This window comes from Notolepis coatsorum (genome assembly GCF_963971535.1).
Source record: "Notolepis coatsorum genome assembly, chromosome: 13".
Classification (NCBI taxonomy): Eukaryota; Metazoa; Chordata; class Actinopteri; order Aulopiformes; family Paralepididae; genus Notolepis; species Notolepis coatsorum.
In genome coordinates, this window is record NC_140177.1 from 6,499,481 (window position 1) to 6,516,488 (window position 17,008).

The window sequence follows — 17,008 nt, forward strand, 5'->3', positions numbered from 1 at the left end:
CCTCGGCGGGGCGCCTCTGTATTCTGTTTTTTTTTTTAAGATTTATTTTTTGGCGTTTTATCGCTTTATTTCTACTGGGCAGTCCAGTAGATAGAGAGAGAGGAGGAATGGGAGACAGAGTGGGGGGAAGACATTCGGCAAATAACGACGGGTTCGGGAAATCGAACCTGGCTCGGCCGTGTCGCGGCTGAGCGCGCTATGTGGTTCGCCACTGGGGCGCCCCTCGCCTCGGTATTCTCGTGTCGGTCAATTATTTTGCGACAATAACCTCGTAGCTATACATTATCCCTTACATAAATCCCATAATGAATTGTCTGATGTTTTGTGACTTTCATCAAAAGCGTGGTTACAGAGACATCCGTCCTGTAGGTGAAATCTATTAACTACTGCTTTTATGAAGCCTATAGTTAATGCTTTCATTTCATGGAATGCAATTAAAGATAGCCGGTTAATAATTTGTTTTATTCATTAAGGTGGTAGAGCAAAGACACCTTGCACCAAAGCGTGCAGTCTGTAGCAGACTTGCAAATGTGTCCCTGTAAGAAGCCACACCGCTCCTTAAGGATCCGGTCTGTCGGACTGATTTTCTTTTTCTTTTTTTTTCTTTTTTATTTCATGTTTTATCACATTCTTGTTCATTTCATAACATTTTCATACGATTTGTTTTGAAAATATTGAGGCCAACATGGCATTTCACTATTTCGAAAGCCTTTCTGGTGATTCTAAGGCGAGATATGAGTCAAAGCTCTCCCCCTGATTGACTTGACATAATGTCCATACAAAACACATACAGACATGGCCAACTCTCGAATACCCAAATTGAAGCTGCTGTGTTACCTTTTGTACTAATAACAAACACAGAAATCCAAATCGCAAGTTTTATATAATACCAGCTGATGCATCACGGAGGAAAAAGTGGTTGGCGGCCAACGTTCGGCCAACCCGCTCCGCGTGTCGGACTGATTCTAACACAAACAGCACCGTATTTCAACAAGCCAAGACTAAACCACATACTGTAGTATACAACTTCCACACTTAAATGGTAAATTGGACTGCATTTATATAGTACTTTCAAAAGTACTATTTTCCAAAGCGCTTGATCACTTATGCCCCACATTCACTCATTCATTCATTCATTCATTCATTGTCGGGGAGTTCGCGACCCTCTCTGCGTCACCCCCTATCTCCCTGTCTCCGGCTGTCCCTGAGCAACGACCGGAGTGTTTAATGTCCCGTGACTGAGACGGGGAGGACGTGACCCTCTTTGCGCCGCCCCTGTGCCTCGGGTGGATCCGCTGTCGGCTCTGTCTTTGATCTTTCAAAATGTTCAGTTGCTATCGCTATTAGCTCTATGTCTATGTCTATACCGAACACTGTGACCTCATTTTCTTCTTTTCTTCATTTTCTTCTTCTAAATTACATGCTATACTATGTTGTTTGATACTATCTTGTCTAGCACAGTCTCTGGAGCGTAACAGTAAGAAGCATTTTGTATGAAAGTATTCTGTACTTCTGTATGACAACTATTAAAGAAACTTGAAACTTGAATCGTTAATTTTTCAAAATGTTCAGTTGCTATTGCATGCACTCATCTGTGTTTCACCACACACATGAGTGCATGCTTACCAACTGTCCGTCTGCAACACTACTATCACCAACATCTAAGAAGGGAGATCCCCCCTTGAATGGCCCTTCTAAGGTTTCTCTCCTCCACATCGCCTGTGGAGCTTTTTTCCCTATTGTTAGGTTTTAGTGAGTTTTTCCTTACCTTCGCGTGGGGTATGTCTGGGAGTGCTTGCATTCTTTCATTTATTTGCATTCATCTAAAAATGTTTGGACCTTATGGTGTTCTTGTTCTGTTCTTGACTTATTGTTATGTTGTCTTCTTGACTTGTTTAAAGAAGACCTGTACGGCCCATGGGGACATTAACGTGTGTTGTCGGGCCCTATAAATAAATTTGATTTGATTTGATTCATTCATTCATTCATTCATTCATTCATTCATTCATTCATTCATTCATTCATTCATTCATTCATTCATTCACACACCAACAGTGGAGGTGACCATGCAAGGTGCCAACCTGTTCATCAGGAGCAGTTAGGGGTTAAGTGTCTTGCTCAAGGACACCTCGACACGCTGCCCGGGAGGAGGAGCGGGAAACGAACCGGGAACCTTCTGATTACCAGACGACCTGCTCTACCTCCTGAGCCACTGTCTAACCCTAACCTTCTGATTACCAGACGACCTGCTCTACCTCCTGAGCCACTGTCTAACCCTAACCTTCTGATTACCAGACGACCTGCTCTACCTCCTGAGCCACTGTCTAACCCTAACCTTCTGATTACCAGACGACCTGCTCTACCTCCTGAGCCACTGTCTAACCCTAACCTTCTGATTACCAGACTCTACCTCCTGAGCCACTGTCTAACCCTAACCTTCTGATTACCAGACGACCTGCTCTACCTCCGAATTTAGACTTTTAGAATTCACGGAATACCTGGAATACCTGAAGGACAATATCATCACAGCGTTGTGTTCCGCTCCATAAAAGGAAATCCCAGAGCTGCTGAATATTTGACAGTACACTCAACAACATAACTGACTGTCAAAAGCATGCGCATCCTTATGGCCACAGGGTTACATAGCAACGTACGGATCATGACAGGTCCCAAGCTCCCGCCAACAAAAATCTTTCCAAGGCCAACGGGAGTATTTTTATCTGGGAATCCTGACAACGCTGGAGTCGAGGAGTCATAAATAAGGCCAATAGCACAGCTGTAGGCTACACCCTCCAAATACAGAAAAATACCACGGTAAACCTCACATCTGCTTCCTATAATACGACATTAACACATCGACTTTAGTTCATGAGCGCCATAAAATACCAAACTACGGTCGTAAAACTTTGTTCCTCCGAAAGCGTGCCTTTGCCAACATATTGAGATATTGTGTTTTTTTTGTGTCAATTGTTATTGCTTTTCTTTTGATGCCCCGTGGTGCATGTGACGGCTGTGGTCTGGGCCGAGCCTCCCCAGGTGCGACTGACGAGCGGGTCAAGATGGACGCCGGGGGAAGCAGCAGCAGCAGCTGGGGACGGTTTCAGCCTCGCCGTTGCCGCCCTGACGTTTTTAACCCCTTCACTGCCGCACTACCAAACGGTTAACCCTTTCACCGCGACAACAACACTACAGAATGTTAACCCTTTACTATCACACTTGTGATAGTAAAGGGTTAACCTTCTGTAGTAGTGTGGCAGTGCAAGGGTTAAAACACCTCGCTTTTGGGCGGTCAGGTGGCGTAACGGAGATTGCGTTCGTCACCAACCCCGGAGCGGCTGGATTCGCCTGTTCGAGTCCAGCTCACAGCTCCGGGGTTGTCACCAGCTTGGCTGGCCGTTCACACTAATACAATTGGCTGTATTAGAGGGTGGGAGAAGCTGGCGGGGTGGGTCCGGGTCGTTGTAAACAGCGACTCCTACAGTTCGGTCGGGGCGCCTGCTAAGCGCGGATAGGACTTGAGTGGGATAGTGTGATCCTTCCACACGTTACACCCTCTCAGTGAGAGTCCGCGCTGCCAGGTGAAAAGAAGCGGTTGATTGGCTGGACGTGTGTCGGAGGAAGCACGTGATAGCCTCCACTCTCCCAGACCGACTGTGGGGGGTAAGTGCGCAGCGACCAGGAAGGGGATTGGGAATTGGCATAATGACTAACATTGGGATGGGAAAAAATCGGAGGAAAAAGGAGGGGGGAAAAGATTAAAAAAAAAAAAAAAAAAAAACTCGCTTTTCACAATCCGAGCCTCTTCACGCCCACTCCCCCCCCCCCCCCCCCCCCCCCCCCCGCCGCCAGAAAGACCAACTCCCCTGAGTGTGTAGTTTTACGGTGCATCAAGTTTGATTTCTCTTCCCAAAGGCAACACGAGGGTTTTCCCCCCAAAGATAATGGACAGAGTGTAACAGTGAAGCCGTGCCATCGAACACATGAAGTCAGCGGGTCATATATTTTGTAAACTTGAAGAAATGAAGAATCACTAAAACAAACCTTCTAAGCTCTTCGGCTTTGATATACAGATACCCTTTTAACTGCTAAGCTATTGGAATTCGGCGAGAGTTTGTTCATTAATTCAGCGGTTTTGGCCGTGGGATCATGTGTGGCCTGTTGCGGGCAGCCTGACGGCCGGTGCGCTGAGCCGGGGCACAGCCTGACGGGCACGGGGGGGGCAGTGCGCTGAGCGGGGCACACCGCCGACTCATCTGCCTGGTATGTCTGACTTCATGCCTCCTTTGGTCCTCAACTCCTAAATATCCGTGAAATTAATCGGCCTTCTAAGAGGTTTCACATCAAAACTAAGTTGGCATGAAATTGAAGGAATGAAGAAATATATATAATATAATAAATCAGCAAAGCGACAAACGATGTTAAATAAATTACACCCAGTGACACCACGGAAATGTCAAAGGCTGAAGCGTTCAGAAGCTTAGGTCTGAACGCTGTCCACACAATAAGCGTTAACCCTTTCAACTACCACACGACAGAAGGTTAACCTTTTACTACCACACTACAGACGGTTAACCTTCTGTAGTGTGGTAGTGAAAGGGTAAACCTTCTGTAGTGTGGTTGTGAAAGGGTTATCCCTTTGTCGTGTGGTAGTGAAAGGGTTAACCGTCTGTAGTGAAAGGGTTTATTTCAAACAGCCACGCGCCGGTTGAGATAAGTAAGAATGATCTCAAGAATGATATTGCTAACCCTTTTTTTTTATTATTGCTAACCCTTTTTTTACACAGGATTTTAGCCTGTACCTTCTGGCAGGGGGACTGCCAATGGAAATTAGCCTTTTGGCTAAAATTGGGTGCATTTACATCTGTAAAATGTTTTATTAATGTACACTGTCCCCCTTGAACAAATAAAGTAAACCTAACCTATCTTTCCATGAAAAGTGAATAAAGAGCTAAGAATGATTTCAAAGGGAGGAGAACAAATGATCAAAAATCAGACACCAATCATCCGTTCACATGTAGCGTCCAGCTCTCATCCAGATGAAGAGGGCTTTGGGAAAACAATTCCTCATCCACGCCTCGATAATGACCACGATGAGTGATGACCGGAGTGTTGGACGTCCCGTGATGAAGACTGGGAGGACCCTCTTTGTGCCGCCCCTTTGCCTCAAATAGATCCGCTATCAACTCTATCTTTAATCTTTCAAAATGTTCAGTTGCCATCGCTATCAGCTCTATCTTTAATCTTTCAAAATGTTCAGTTGCTATCGCCATCAGCTCTATCTTTAATCTTTCAAAATGTTCAGTTGCCATCGCTATCAGCTCTATCTTTAATCTTTCAAAATTTGCAGCTGCTATCGCTATCAGCTCTATCTTTAATCTTTCAAAATGTTCAGTTGCCATCGCTATCAGCTCTATCTTTAATCTTTCAAAATTTGCAGCTGCTATCGCTATCAGCTCTATCTTTAATCTTTCAAAATGTTCAGTTGCCATCGCTATCAGCTCTATCTTTAATCTTTCAAAATGTTCAGTTGCCATCGCTATCAGCTCTATCTTTAATCTTTCAAAATGTTCAGTTGCTATTGCATGCACTTATCTGTGTTTCACACACATGAGTGCATGCCTAACAACTGTTCACCTGTTTTACTGCAACATTACTATCACCGACATCTAAGAAGGGAGATCCCCCCTTGAACGGCCCTTCTAAGGTTTCTCTCCTCCACATTGCCTGTGGTGCATTTTTTCCTATTGCTAGGTTTTAGTGAGTTTTTCCTTACCTTCGCGTGGGATATGTCTGGGAGTGTTCGCATTGCATTCATTTATTTAGCATTTATTCTAAATTTGTTGGACCTTATGGTGTTCTTGATTGTTCTTGACTTATTGTGATGTTTCTTCTTGACTTGTTTAAAGAAGACGTGTCCGGCCCATGGGGACATTAACGTGTGTTGTCGGGCCTTACAAATTAATTTGATTTGATTTGATTTGATAGGAGGGCCAAATCAAATAGGTCATTTGTTCCGTCAGTTGTTGGATTTTTAAATACAATTTTTAAATAAGCTTAGGCTTAGCTGCTACTGTATAATCACAACAAATACGCTGTGTTCTTATTCTACACCTGATTGCAGTTTTATGGTGATCTATTGTATGTTTTAAATGCATTTATGTCTTTATTGTATATTTGCCATGTGTACTGGTTGTGCTGTCTATTAATACTGTTGCAAACCAAATAGCCCCTTGGGGATAATAAAGACTATATCCAATCCAATCCAATGGGTCATTCCTGTGTGTTATGCATGTAAACAGCTTAATATACTATTATTATCCAAGTAAGGGCAATATCAAATAACATTGATGGACCTCATTTATCTTATTAAAAAAAAGAAAAAGAAATCTATAAGGAGAGCTTCTTAAACTAATGTCCACTTACAATTAGATTGTAATGCGTCCTTGGAAACGATCGGCGTGCATTATTTGGGTTTTAAGCAAACCGCACGATGGTATTCTTTTCTTTTTATATCAAGTTTCAAACTTCTACACACGAGGACTCACTGATAAATGAGATCCACGGGAACGTGGCCAAGCGGCCTGCAGTTGCATCAGTTGCTAATCATTCAAACTAATAATCGCTACAACAATAACTCCAGCGTCGTCCTCCATTTCACATTAAGATCGGTAATATCTCACTGTTGTCATTAAGTCTAGTAATGTATGTTGTATGTATGTATAAAATATAGTATGTTCTGATGAGTAATTAGGGGTGGGATTAAATACGTGTATGCTTCTTCCCACTCCTTTTCAAATATGTAAATGACAAAAAAATCTAAAGATTTAGTTTGACTTTTTTGTTTGTTTGTTCTTTGTTATTTTTTTTTATATATATATTTTTTTACATTTATTATTTGAACGGCTTAAGGCTATATATGTACTTGATGTTTGTTTGTCATGTTGTATATTTGAAATAAACTTCAATCAATCAACCAATCAATCAATCAATCAATCAATCAATCAATCAATCAATCAATCAATCAATCAATCAATTACCTGAAGTAGAAGAAGATGGCCAGGGAGAACATCAGGGAGGCTATGGACAAGGCGTGACCCACGATAGCCATGTAGTAAAGGATGTACGCCGACTGCAGAAGCACAAAGAGAGACGCAGAGGAACCAGTTGATCCCCCTCTCAGTTCTAGTCTCAGGTGCACAGGAACAGTACGTAGCAACAGAACAATGGTAAATTATCCATTCCTCCATTCTCTCTCCCTCCATTATCTCTATCCCTCCCTCCATTATTTATCTCTCTCCTTCTCTCTCTCCCTCCATTATCTCTCTCTCCCTCCATTATCTCTCTCTCCCTCCATTATCTCTCTCCATTATCTCTCCCTCTCTCTCCCTCCATTATCTCTATCCCTCCCTCCATTATTTATCTCTCTCCTTCTCTCTCTCCCTCCATTATCTCTCTCTCCCTCCATTATCTCTCTCTCCCTCCATTATCTCTCTCCATTATCTCTCCCTCTCTCTCCCTCCATTATCTCTATCCCTCCCTCCATTATTTATCTCTCTCCTTCTCTCTCTCCCTCCATTATCTCTCTCTCCCTCCATTATCTCTCTCTCCCTCCATTATCTCTCTCCATTATCTCTCCCTCTCTCTCCCTCCATTCTCTCTATATTTCTCTCTCCCTCCATTATCTCTCTTTCTCTCCATTGTATCTCTATCTCTCCCTCCATTCTCTCCATTATCTCTCTCTCTCTCTCTCTCTATTATATATCTCCCTGCATTATCTCTCTTCCTCCATTCCCCCTCTCTCCATTCTCTCTCTCTCTTCCCCCATTCTAAGTGGTCAAATAAAATGGTAAATGGCTGCATTTATATAATACTTGTTGTATCCAAAGCGCTTTACAATTTGTTCCTCACATTTGACCCACTCACTCACACATTCACACACCGACGGCGGAGGCGACCATGCGAGGTGCCGACCTGCTCATCGGGAGCAGTTAGGGGTTAAGTGTCTTGCTCAAGGACACTTCGACAAGCTGCCCGGGAGGAGCGGGAATCCAACCGGGAACCTCCGGATTACCAGACGACTGCTCTACCTCCCGAGCCACTGTCGCCCCCCCCCCCCCAAATAGAAGAAATCAGGGTGCAAAGTGTATGAACCCCCCCGGCCCCCCATAAACAAACACTGCCATTTGTTAATTTTACTTGTAAGCTACCTCCTTATATCACATCATTATTGGAGTGGAATTTTGGAACCTGTTCTAGTGATTTTTATTGATTTGATTTCATTGATCCCTTGCTTTTGTCTTACTGCTATGTTAAAAACATTTTTGAAAGTCCCCCTTCTGTTTTTTCCCCACAAACCCTGCACCCTGCCTACATTATTCCCCTTAGCTTCTCCTTAGTGTTAGCATTATTCCTTTTAACTTTACCTTAGTGTTAGCATTACATTATCAGCTTTAGCTTTTCCTAGTGTTATCATCACATTATTACATTTAGCTTCAAGTGTTAGCGTTACATTATTACCTTTAGCTTTTCCTTAGTGTTAGCATTACATTATTACCTTTAGCTTCAAGTGTTAGCATTACTGTTATGGTTTGACACCGACCCCAAACGCAACGACACAAGAGAGTAGGATTCAGAGTTGCCAAAAACAAGGGCTTGTTTATTAAGACTAAATAAACAGCACAGACTGGGAAGAGTTCAAACAAAGACTGGAATACAAGCAAGGATGAATGTTGCTGCTCTGCAGCTTCTCCCGGGATGGTAGTCAGGGGAAGCAGACGCTGACGTCAGAGCCGCTCTGCAGACTTCTCTCGGCAGAATCTCCGAGGTGGTTGCGGGACCGAGAGAGAGAGAGGGAGCGAGTTAACTCAGAGTGCAGGTGGAACAGAGCAGGTGAACAGGAGAGGTGACTTGTACCCGAAAACAGAGTTATCCAAGTGACTGAATCTTCGGTGTAAATACACACTGTGAGTAACGTTCCAAACACAATCCCAAGTGATAGATATCTTCGGTGCAAAATAAACACTGTGAGCGAAGTCCCAAAATACAAATCCAATGTGATAATATCTTCGGTGTGTAAACACACAGTGGGAGATGTTAGGCCAAAATATTATCCCAATGAAACAATCCAAAAAAGGCTAAACGCTGGGTGAGTGACTGTCTGATAAAAAGCTGGAAATCTTCAGTGTTATATAAACACACGAAAAACGGAATTGGATCAAAGACAGTCATAAAAAACTCACCCAGGCGTTGTGCGTAAAGAGCGTTGGAACAGAATGGAGCGAGCGCGTCGCCTCGGGGAAAGGGTGTCCAAGAGGAATGCTTCTTGAATATCCTGGAGGCAAAGCACAGGGAAACAACAGCAGGCAGCAGGAACGGCGAATGCAACTGAAATATCAAAACGATCCAACAAAACTTGAATGGGGAAACGGGGTATAAATAATACGGGAATGCTTAATTGACAAGCAGTGACAGCTGAGGGATGTGATTGATAAGCGTGTGGACGGGGAAGAACCAATCAACGACGTCTCTGGGAAGAAGCGTGTGAATAGGGGAATGCAATGATTAACAGAAAACAATTGGAAACAGAGCGAGTAGGCTTAAAGGAACAGAGCGAGTGGGAGAGCAGCGGACCAATCATCACAGTACTTCAAGAAGCCCGTGGTGGGGAAAGAACCAAACCTTACAGTACCCCCCCCTCCACGGGAGCCACCCGGCGACCCACTCGGTCCCGGCCTGCCCGGACGGGACCCAAGGAAGCCGGCGATCAGGGGCACTGGAGAGGGGGACAAAGACAGAGGCTCGGAGAGGGGGACCGGAGACGTGGACAGAGGACCGGCGAGGGAGGCCGGAGACGGGGACTGGGACCCGACAGCGGAGGCCGGGCACGGGGACTGGGACCCGACAGCGGAGGCCGGGCACGGGGACTGGGGCCCGACAGCGGAGGCCGGGCACAGGGACAGACAACCGGCGAGGGAGGCCGGAGACGGGGACTGGGACCCGGTGAGGGGGCTGGACGGAACCCGAAGACACCGGGCACGACAGGAGGGGCTCCACCCCTTGATGGTACCGGAGGACCAGGCGATGTGGGGCTCGTGCAGCGCGAGCCAGGGCCTGCCCAGGACCACAGGGACAAGAGGAGAGCTGGTGATGAAAAACTGGAGCCTCTCAACATGGTCACCAGCAACGGTGAGAAGGACTGGACAGGTGCGTTGAGTGACGTCAGCCAGGCGGCGATGACCCATTGCGAAGACCTCCAAGGGCCTCTCGAGGTCCTCAAGTGGAATGTTGGCCCGGGTGGCAAACCCAACGTCCATGAAACTCCCATCAGCACCAGAGTCCATGAGTGCACCCACCGTCGCCCGCTGGTCCGCCCAGGCTAGGGTGACGTCCGCCAGACGGTTGGGTGGTGCACGGGTGGGGGAACAGGAAAGACGGCTCACCAGGATCTCCCGGGGTCCCGGCGAGCCTGGTCCTCTTGGCCGGGCACGGCAATTGGAGACACGGTGTCCATCCCGGCCACAGTAGAGGCAACGGCCGGAGAAGAGCCTGGACTCCCGTTCGGCCGGGCTAAGGCGGTTGCGTCCCAGCTGCATGGGTTCCTCCTCGGTCACGGCTCGGGAGGGAACAAACCCACCAGTCACGGAGGGGGCAGGGCGGTCAGCACTGTAGAGGCGGCCGCCGGGAAAGGGAGCCCCTGAGCGGAGGTCGATGGCACAGTCGTAAGGCCGGCGAGGCGGAAAGACCTGAGCCCTGGACTCCCTGAAAACCCCCTCGAGGTCGTGGTACTCGGGGGGTACGTCTGGGGTACAGAAAACCTCCTCGAGGTCGTGGTCCTCGGGGGGTACGTCTGGGGTACTGAAATCCTCCTCGAGGTCGTGGTCCTCGGGGGGTACGTCTGGGGGTCCCCGTCGGGTTCTCTCACGTCTTCTCTCCTGGAGGCGTCCGTCGATGCGAATGGCGAGGCTGAACAGGTCCTCGAGGGAGTTAGGCTCCTCCCGGGTCGCGAGCTGGTCCTTGACTGCGTCACTGAGCCCCCTCATGAAGGTTAGGCGAAGTGCTGGGTCGCTCCAACCACTCTCCACCGCCGCCAGTCGAAACTCCAGGACGTAGTCTGTTACCCCGCCGTTCCCCTGTCGGAAGGTACCCAACCGGGCTCCAGGGTCCAGACCACGGGCTGGATGGTGGAACACCCTGCGGAGCTCAGCCACGAAGTCTGGATAGGAGAAAACAAAATCTGCATCCATTGCCCAGGAGGAAGTGACCCACTGGGCAGCCCGGCCTGAAAGCAAGTTTGTCATATAGGCCACTTGGGCCCCTCTAGAAGTGAATCGACTTGGTTGATGACGGAAAACCAACTCACATTGCATGATGAATGTGGCACACTCCTCGGGATTACCGTCGAACAGCCGTGGGACGGAGAGACGGGGTTCCCGAGGTGCGGGATCGGGAAGCGTGGGAACTGCTGGGGCTGCGGGGAATGCTCCTGAAGGAAGTGAGGGAAGTAAAGCGTTAACGGTGTCGCACAGCGTGTGAAGCTGAACGAGAATACCAGATTGTTGTCCTGCCAGAGCGGCCAGGGACCCTTGAATAAGCTGGACCTGCTCCCTCAGTTCCAGTACAGCTGCCGCAGCCGCATCTAGCTGTAGGCTGTGTTCCCTGGCTGACTCCAACTGGACTGCCGCTGCTGTGCTGACTCTCTTGCGGGCGCAGACCGCGCAGGCCAGTACGAACTCCTTGACGTCGCTCCTCATGGTGGGCCACCAGAATCGACGAGCCAGGAAGGAGAACGTGCGATGAACGCCCGGGTGGCAGGCGAACCGGCTGGTATGGCCCCACTGGAGGACCCGGGACCGGACTGAGTTGGGGACAAAGAGACGATGAACCGGTACATTGCCTGGAGCGCGATGGAAGCGTAGGGCACGCCTTACCACCCCCTCGATGCCCAAGGTGACGACTCTCTCTGTGTCGGCTGGGGTCGTCATACTGGTTGGATCGTAATGTTATGGTTTGACACCGACCCCAAACGCAACGACACAAGAGAGTAGGATTCAGAGTTGCCAAAAACAAGGGCTTGTTTATTAAGACTAAATAAACAGCACAGACTGGGAAGAGTTCAAACAAAGACTGGAATACAAGCAAGGATGAATGTTGCTGCTCTGCAGCTTCTCCCGGGATGGTAGTCAGAGGAAGCAGACGCTGACGTCAGAGCCGCTCTGCAGACTTCTCTCGGCAGAATCTCCGAGGTGGTTGCGGGACCGAGAGAGAGAGAGGGAGCGAGTTAACTCAGAGTGCAGGTGGAACAGAGCAGGTGAACAGGAGAGGTGACTTGTACCCGAAAACAGAGTTATCCAAGTGACTGAATCTTCGGTGTAAATACACACTGTGAGTAACGTTCCAAACACAATCCCAAGTGATAGATATCTTCGGTGCAAAATAAACACTGTGAGCGAAGTCCCAAAATACAAATCCAATGTGATAATATCTTCGGTGTGTAAACACACAGTGGGAGATGTTAGGCCAAAATATTATCCCAATGAAACAATCCAAAAAAGGCTAAACGCTGGGTGAGTGACTGTCTGATAAAAAGCTGGAAATCTTCAGTGTTATATAAACACACGAAAAACGGAATTGGATCAAAGACAGTCATAAAAAACTCACCCAGGCGTTGTGCGTAAAGAGCGTTGGAACAGAATGGAGCGAGCGCGTCGCCTCGGGGAAAGGGTGTCCAAGAGGAATGCTTCTTGAATATCCTGGAGGCAAAGCACAGGGAAACAACAGCAGGCAGCAGGAACGGCGAATGCAACTGAAATATCAAAACGATCCAACAAAACTTGAATGGGGAAACGGGGTATAAATAATACGGGAATGCTTAATTGACAAGCAGTGACAGCTGAGGGATGTGATTGATAAGCGTGTGGACGGGGAAGAACCAATCAACGACGTCTCTGGGAAGAAGCGTGTGAATAGGGGAATGCAATGATTAACAGAAAACAATTGGAAACAGAGCGAGTAGGCTTAAAGGAACAGAGCGAGTGGGAGAGCAGCGGACCAATCATCACAGTACTTCAAGAAGCCCGTGGTGGGGAAAGAACCAAACCTTACAATTACATTATCAGCTTTAGATTTTCCTAGTGTTATCATCACATTATTACATTTAGCTTCATGTGTTAGCATCACATTATTACCTTTAGCTTCTCCTTAGTGTTAGCATCACATTATTACCTTTGGCTTCTAGTGTTAGCATACATTATTTACATTTAGCTTTTTCCTTAGTGTTAGCATTACATGATTCCCTTTAGCTTCTCCTTATTGTTAGAATTATTACATTATTACCTTTAGCTTATCCTTAGTGTTAGCATTACATTATTACCTTTAGCTTCTCCTTAGTGTTAACCTTACATTATTACCTTTAGCTTCTCCTTAGTGTTAACATTACATTATTCCCTTTAGCTTATCCTTAGTGTTAGCATCACATTATTCCCTTTAGCTTCTCCTTAGTGTTAGCACTACATTATTACCTTTAGCTTCTCCTTAGTGTTAGCACTACATTATTACCTTTAGCTTCTCCTTAGTGTTATCGCTGTTACCTTCAGCTTGTGCCTGGTGTTGGCGTTACAGAGTGTGTAGTTGGACCAGGTTCTGTTACCTTCAGCTTGTGCCTGGTGTTGGCGTTACAGAGTGTGTAGTTGGACCAGGTTCTGTTACCTTCAGCTTGTGCCTGGTGTTGGCGTTACAGAGTGTGTAGTTGGACCAGGTTCTGTTACCTTCAGCTTGTGCCTGGTGTTGGCGTTACAGAGTGTGTAGTTGGACCAGGTTCTGTTACCTTCAGCTTGTGCCTGGTGTTGGCGTTACAGAGTGTGTAGTTGGACCAGGTTCTGTTACCTTCAGCTTGTGCCTGGTGTTGGCGTTACAGAGTGTGTAGTTGGACCAGGTTCTGTTACCTTCAGCTTGTGCCTGGTGTTGGCGTTACAGAGTGTGTAGTTGGACCAGGTTCTGTTACCTTCAGCTTGTGCCTGGTGTTGGCGTTACAGAGTGTGTAGTTGGACCAGGTTCTGTTACCTTCAGCTTGTGCCTGGTGTTGGCGGTTACAGAGTGTGTAGTTGGACCAGGTTCTGTTACCTCAGCTTGTGCCTGGTGTTGGCGTTACAGAGTGTGTAGTTGGACCAGGTTCTGTTGGTCTCGGGGTGACGAACCATCTGCCCGTTGTCCCCACAGTGCTTTGTGGCCTTTTCTGAAACACAACGAAGAAAAGTGTGGTTTTAAAATAGACGGTTTCCGAAACACTTTCCTCTCAGAACGTATAGCGTTTGCATAAATCTCCATTCCATTAGGGCCTATGAATAATTCAACCCCCAAAACTATGAATATTTTACCCCCCCCCCCCCCCCCCCCTCCCCTCAGTCTCTTTAGATATATGGAGTTTGAAGTTAAATTATCCGGAGAGGTTAGCACAAGTCACAGACCTCCAGCCTCTCACAGCCCCTGCGGCTCTCACCTGTGGAGTCGAAGTCGGGGAAATAATTGGGGGCAGTTCTGGGAGGTGTAGATGCCTTCCGGGGTGTCGCCCCAGCAGAGCCAGCCGTCCCAGTTACGACTGCAGTACTGACCTGTGGCACCAAGGGGGGCAAAGAAACACCAGGATCTTGAGTAAGTCTCCCAAATAACATAACTCTCTTCTTTTTCTTTCTTTTTTCTTTTTTTACTCCCGGCCCTTTTTTGAGGGCACTCCATCCACCCCCCCCCCCCCCCCCCCCCCCTCTTCGGGGGACAACTTTGCATAATACATAACTCTCTTCTGACAGACATCCGCATTTAAATAATCTATTCATGGCCTCACTTTTAACTTGCTCAGTGTTGGATTATACTGTAACTGCAAAGAAAGGAAGCATCCATCTCACACACACACACACACACACACACACACACACACACACACACACACACACACACACACACACACACACACACACACACACACACACACACACACACACACACACGCACGCACACACACAACACACACACACACACGCACGCACGCACGCACACACACACGCACGCACACGCACACACACACACACACACCACACACACACACACACACACCACACACACACACACACACACACACACACACACACACTGCAAGTGTTGGGACGGGATGATAAAATTCATAAAATAACTGCTGTCATGGGTCAATAATACTCGGACCACAAAGTAGCAGCGCCATAAGAGAGAAGAGTCTTCTAATAGTTTTCAGAGCGCCTTGCACCTTTCCGCGCGGGGGGGCCGTGACGAACCCAGTCGAAGCGTATGACATGACACACAACACGACACGACGCGGCTCAGCGATCGGCGAGAAAGCTATACCTCTACGACGACATGTTGTGACGTGCCGTCAGCGGCGGGCGCCCCGGGTAACGGATGGCACGCGGAGGAGGCACAGAGGCGCGTTAAAGGCCTTGAATAAACACGGCTGTCAGGCACCACCCCCACAGATACGAGTGGATCCATTGTGAAGCGTCCGACCTTATTCTGGGTTTCCCTCCTCCAGTGTGTTCCAGCGGGTTCCCACCAGAGAGCGGAGACGGCAGTTTTCACTATTTAATTACCGTAAAAAAAAAATTACACCGCCACCGCAGAAGTTAACCGCGGTAACTATGTAAACGGTGAAACTGAGAAGAATGGCTTTTAAAGTTCTTTGGACTATCCAGCCAATGTGTTGTTGGTAGATTAGTGGTTGGTAGATTAGTGCACTAATTGACGTAAATAAGATATTCCATTATTGATGGAATTGATGGATTATTGGGGGGGGGGGGGGGGGGGGGGGGGTACAGGTAGGGTTATGGTAATAGTAGAACGACGTAAATACAGGCAATATAATTATAGTACAGTAGAAAGGTAAAAATAGGCAATGTAAACAATATAATTAATAATGAATATTAATTCATATGAATATGAATTATACGCATAATGAGCAAGTAGGCAGTGTGATCAGAGGTGCAGATGAGGGTCTGTATAATTATGCCCTATGAGTTATATTATACTATATATGGTTACAATAAACAACATAATCAAAATAATACTATGAGAAGTAAAGTATACAGTGTACACTTTACTTTAGGTACTCAGGGTTAGTAGTACAGTAGCTCAGTGATGGAATATATAAGAGTGACTATTCCACCACAGGTATCTCCCTCACCTCCAACAATAGACACAGTTATGGAATTCTGGACTAATCATATCTAAGGAACAACGATCTGCTCACATGAGGGTCCCAGAGACATGATCTTATCATCAAACGGGGGTCCGCTGCCTTACGTGTATCAATTTAGGGGTCCTTGAGATGAAAAGGGTCCTAGACGTCCCAACGTTTTGTCTTTGTATCAGGCCTTCTTCCACTTTGAGTTTGTGCTCATGCACGATGGAACATGGCCTATGTCAGACTGGCCAGCGTGAGAGTTTTTGCGTTCCAATAACGTCAATGAAAAATAAAAACTTTTGGGGTTGACTTGGCATCAGTGGAGGTTTCTCTATGACAACACGTGAAACACAAATCACTCATAATTCATAATTATAATTAATTTACATATATATATACATTTATTTTATTTATATATATATAAAAAAATTATTTTTTTATTATATTATTTTATATTTTTTTATTAGAAAAGTTTTCCTCTGTAAAAAAAATGTCAGTGAATTTTTTCTTTTTAAAAATGGCCAAAATGACAGCTCTGAGCAGGCCTGCACTGCAGTAATGACTGCAGTAATTATTCGTGAAGAAAACTTCACAGGTGTGACCCAATGTTATATAAATAATAAATAACAGCCAATCGAAATAGGCTATTAACTTCGTCTAAGCACGGTCTGTGCAGTTTAAACTCTCGCCATTGAATGGAGGATTGAATGATTGACAGCCCTTGCCATCCAATACATGGAGGTTGAATATGATTGGCAAGCCTTGCAAATCCAATCAGAGATTGCTGCATTGCAAAGTCAAACGGGT

The 17,008-nt window shown here is 46.5% G+C and overlaps 1 protein-coding gene across 1 annotated transcript in view; it reads right to left on the bottom strand.

The window, feature by feature from the left end:
• calcr (calcitonin receptor) overlaps positions 1-17,008 on the bottom strand; it is a 133,600-nt gene that overhangs the window by 59,363 nt on the left and 57,229 nt on the right. The window contains 5 exon segments of the mRNA XM_084327487.1: positions 7,038-7,129; positions 14,119-14,120; positions 14,123-14,230; positions 14,495-14,525; positions 14,527-14,606. Of these exon segments, the coding sequence (XP_084183613.1) occupies positions 7,038-7,129; positions 14,119-14,120; positions 14,123-14,230; positions 14,495-14,525; positions 14,527-14,606 (313 nt within the window).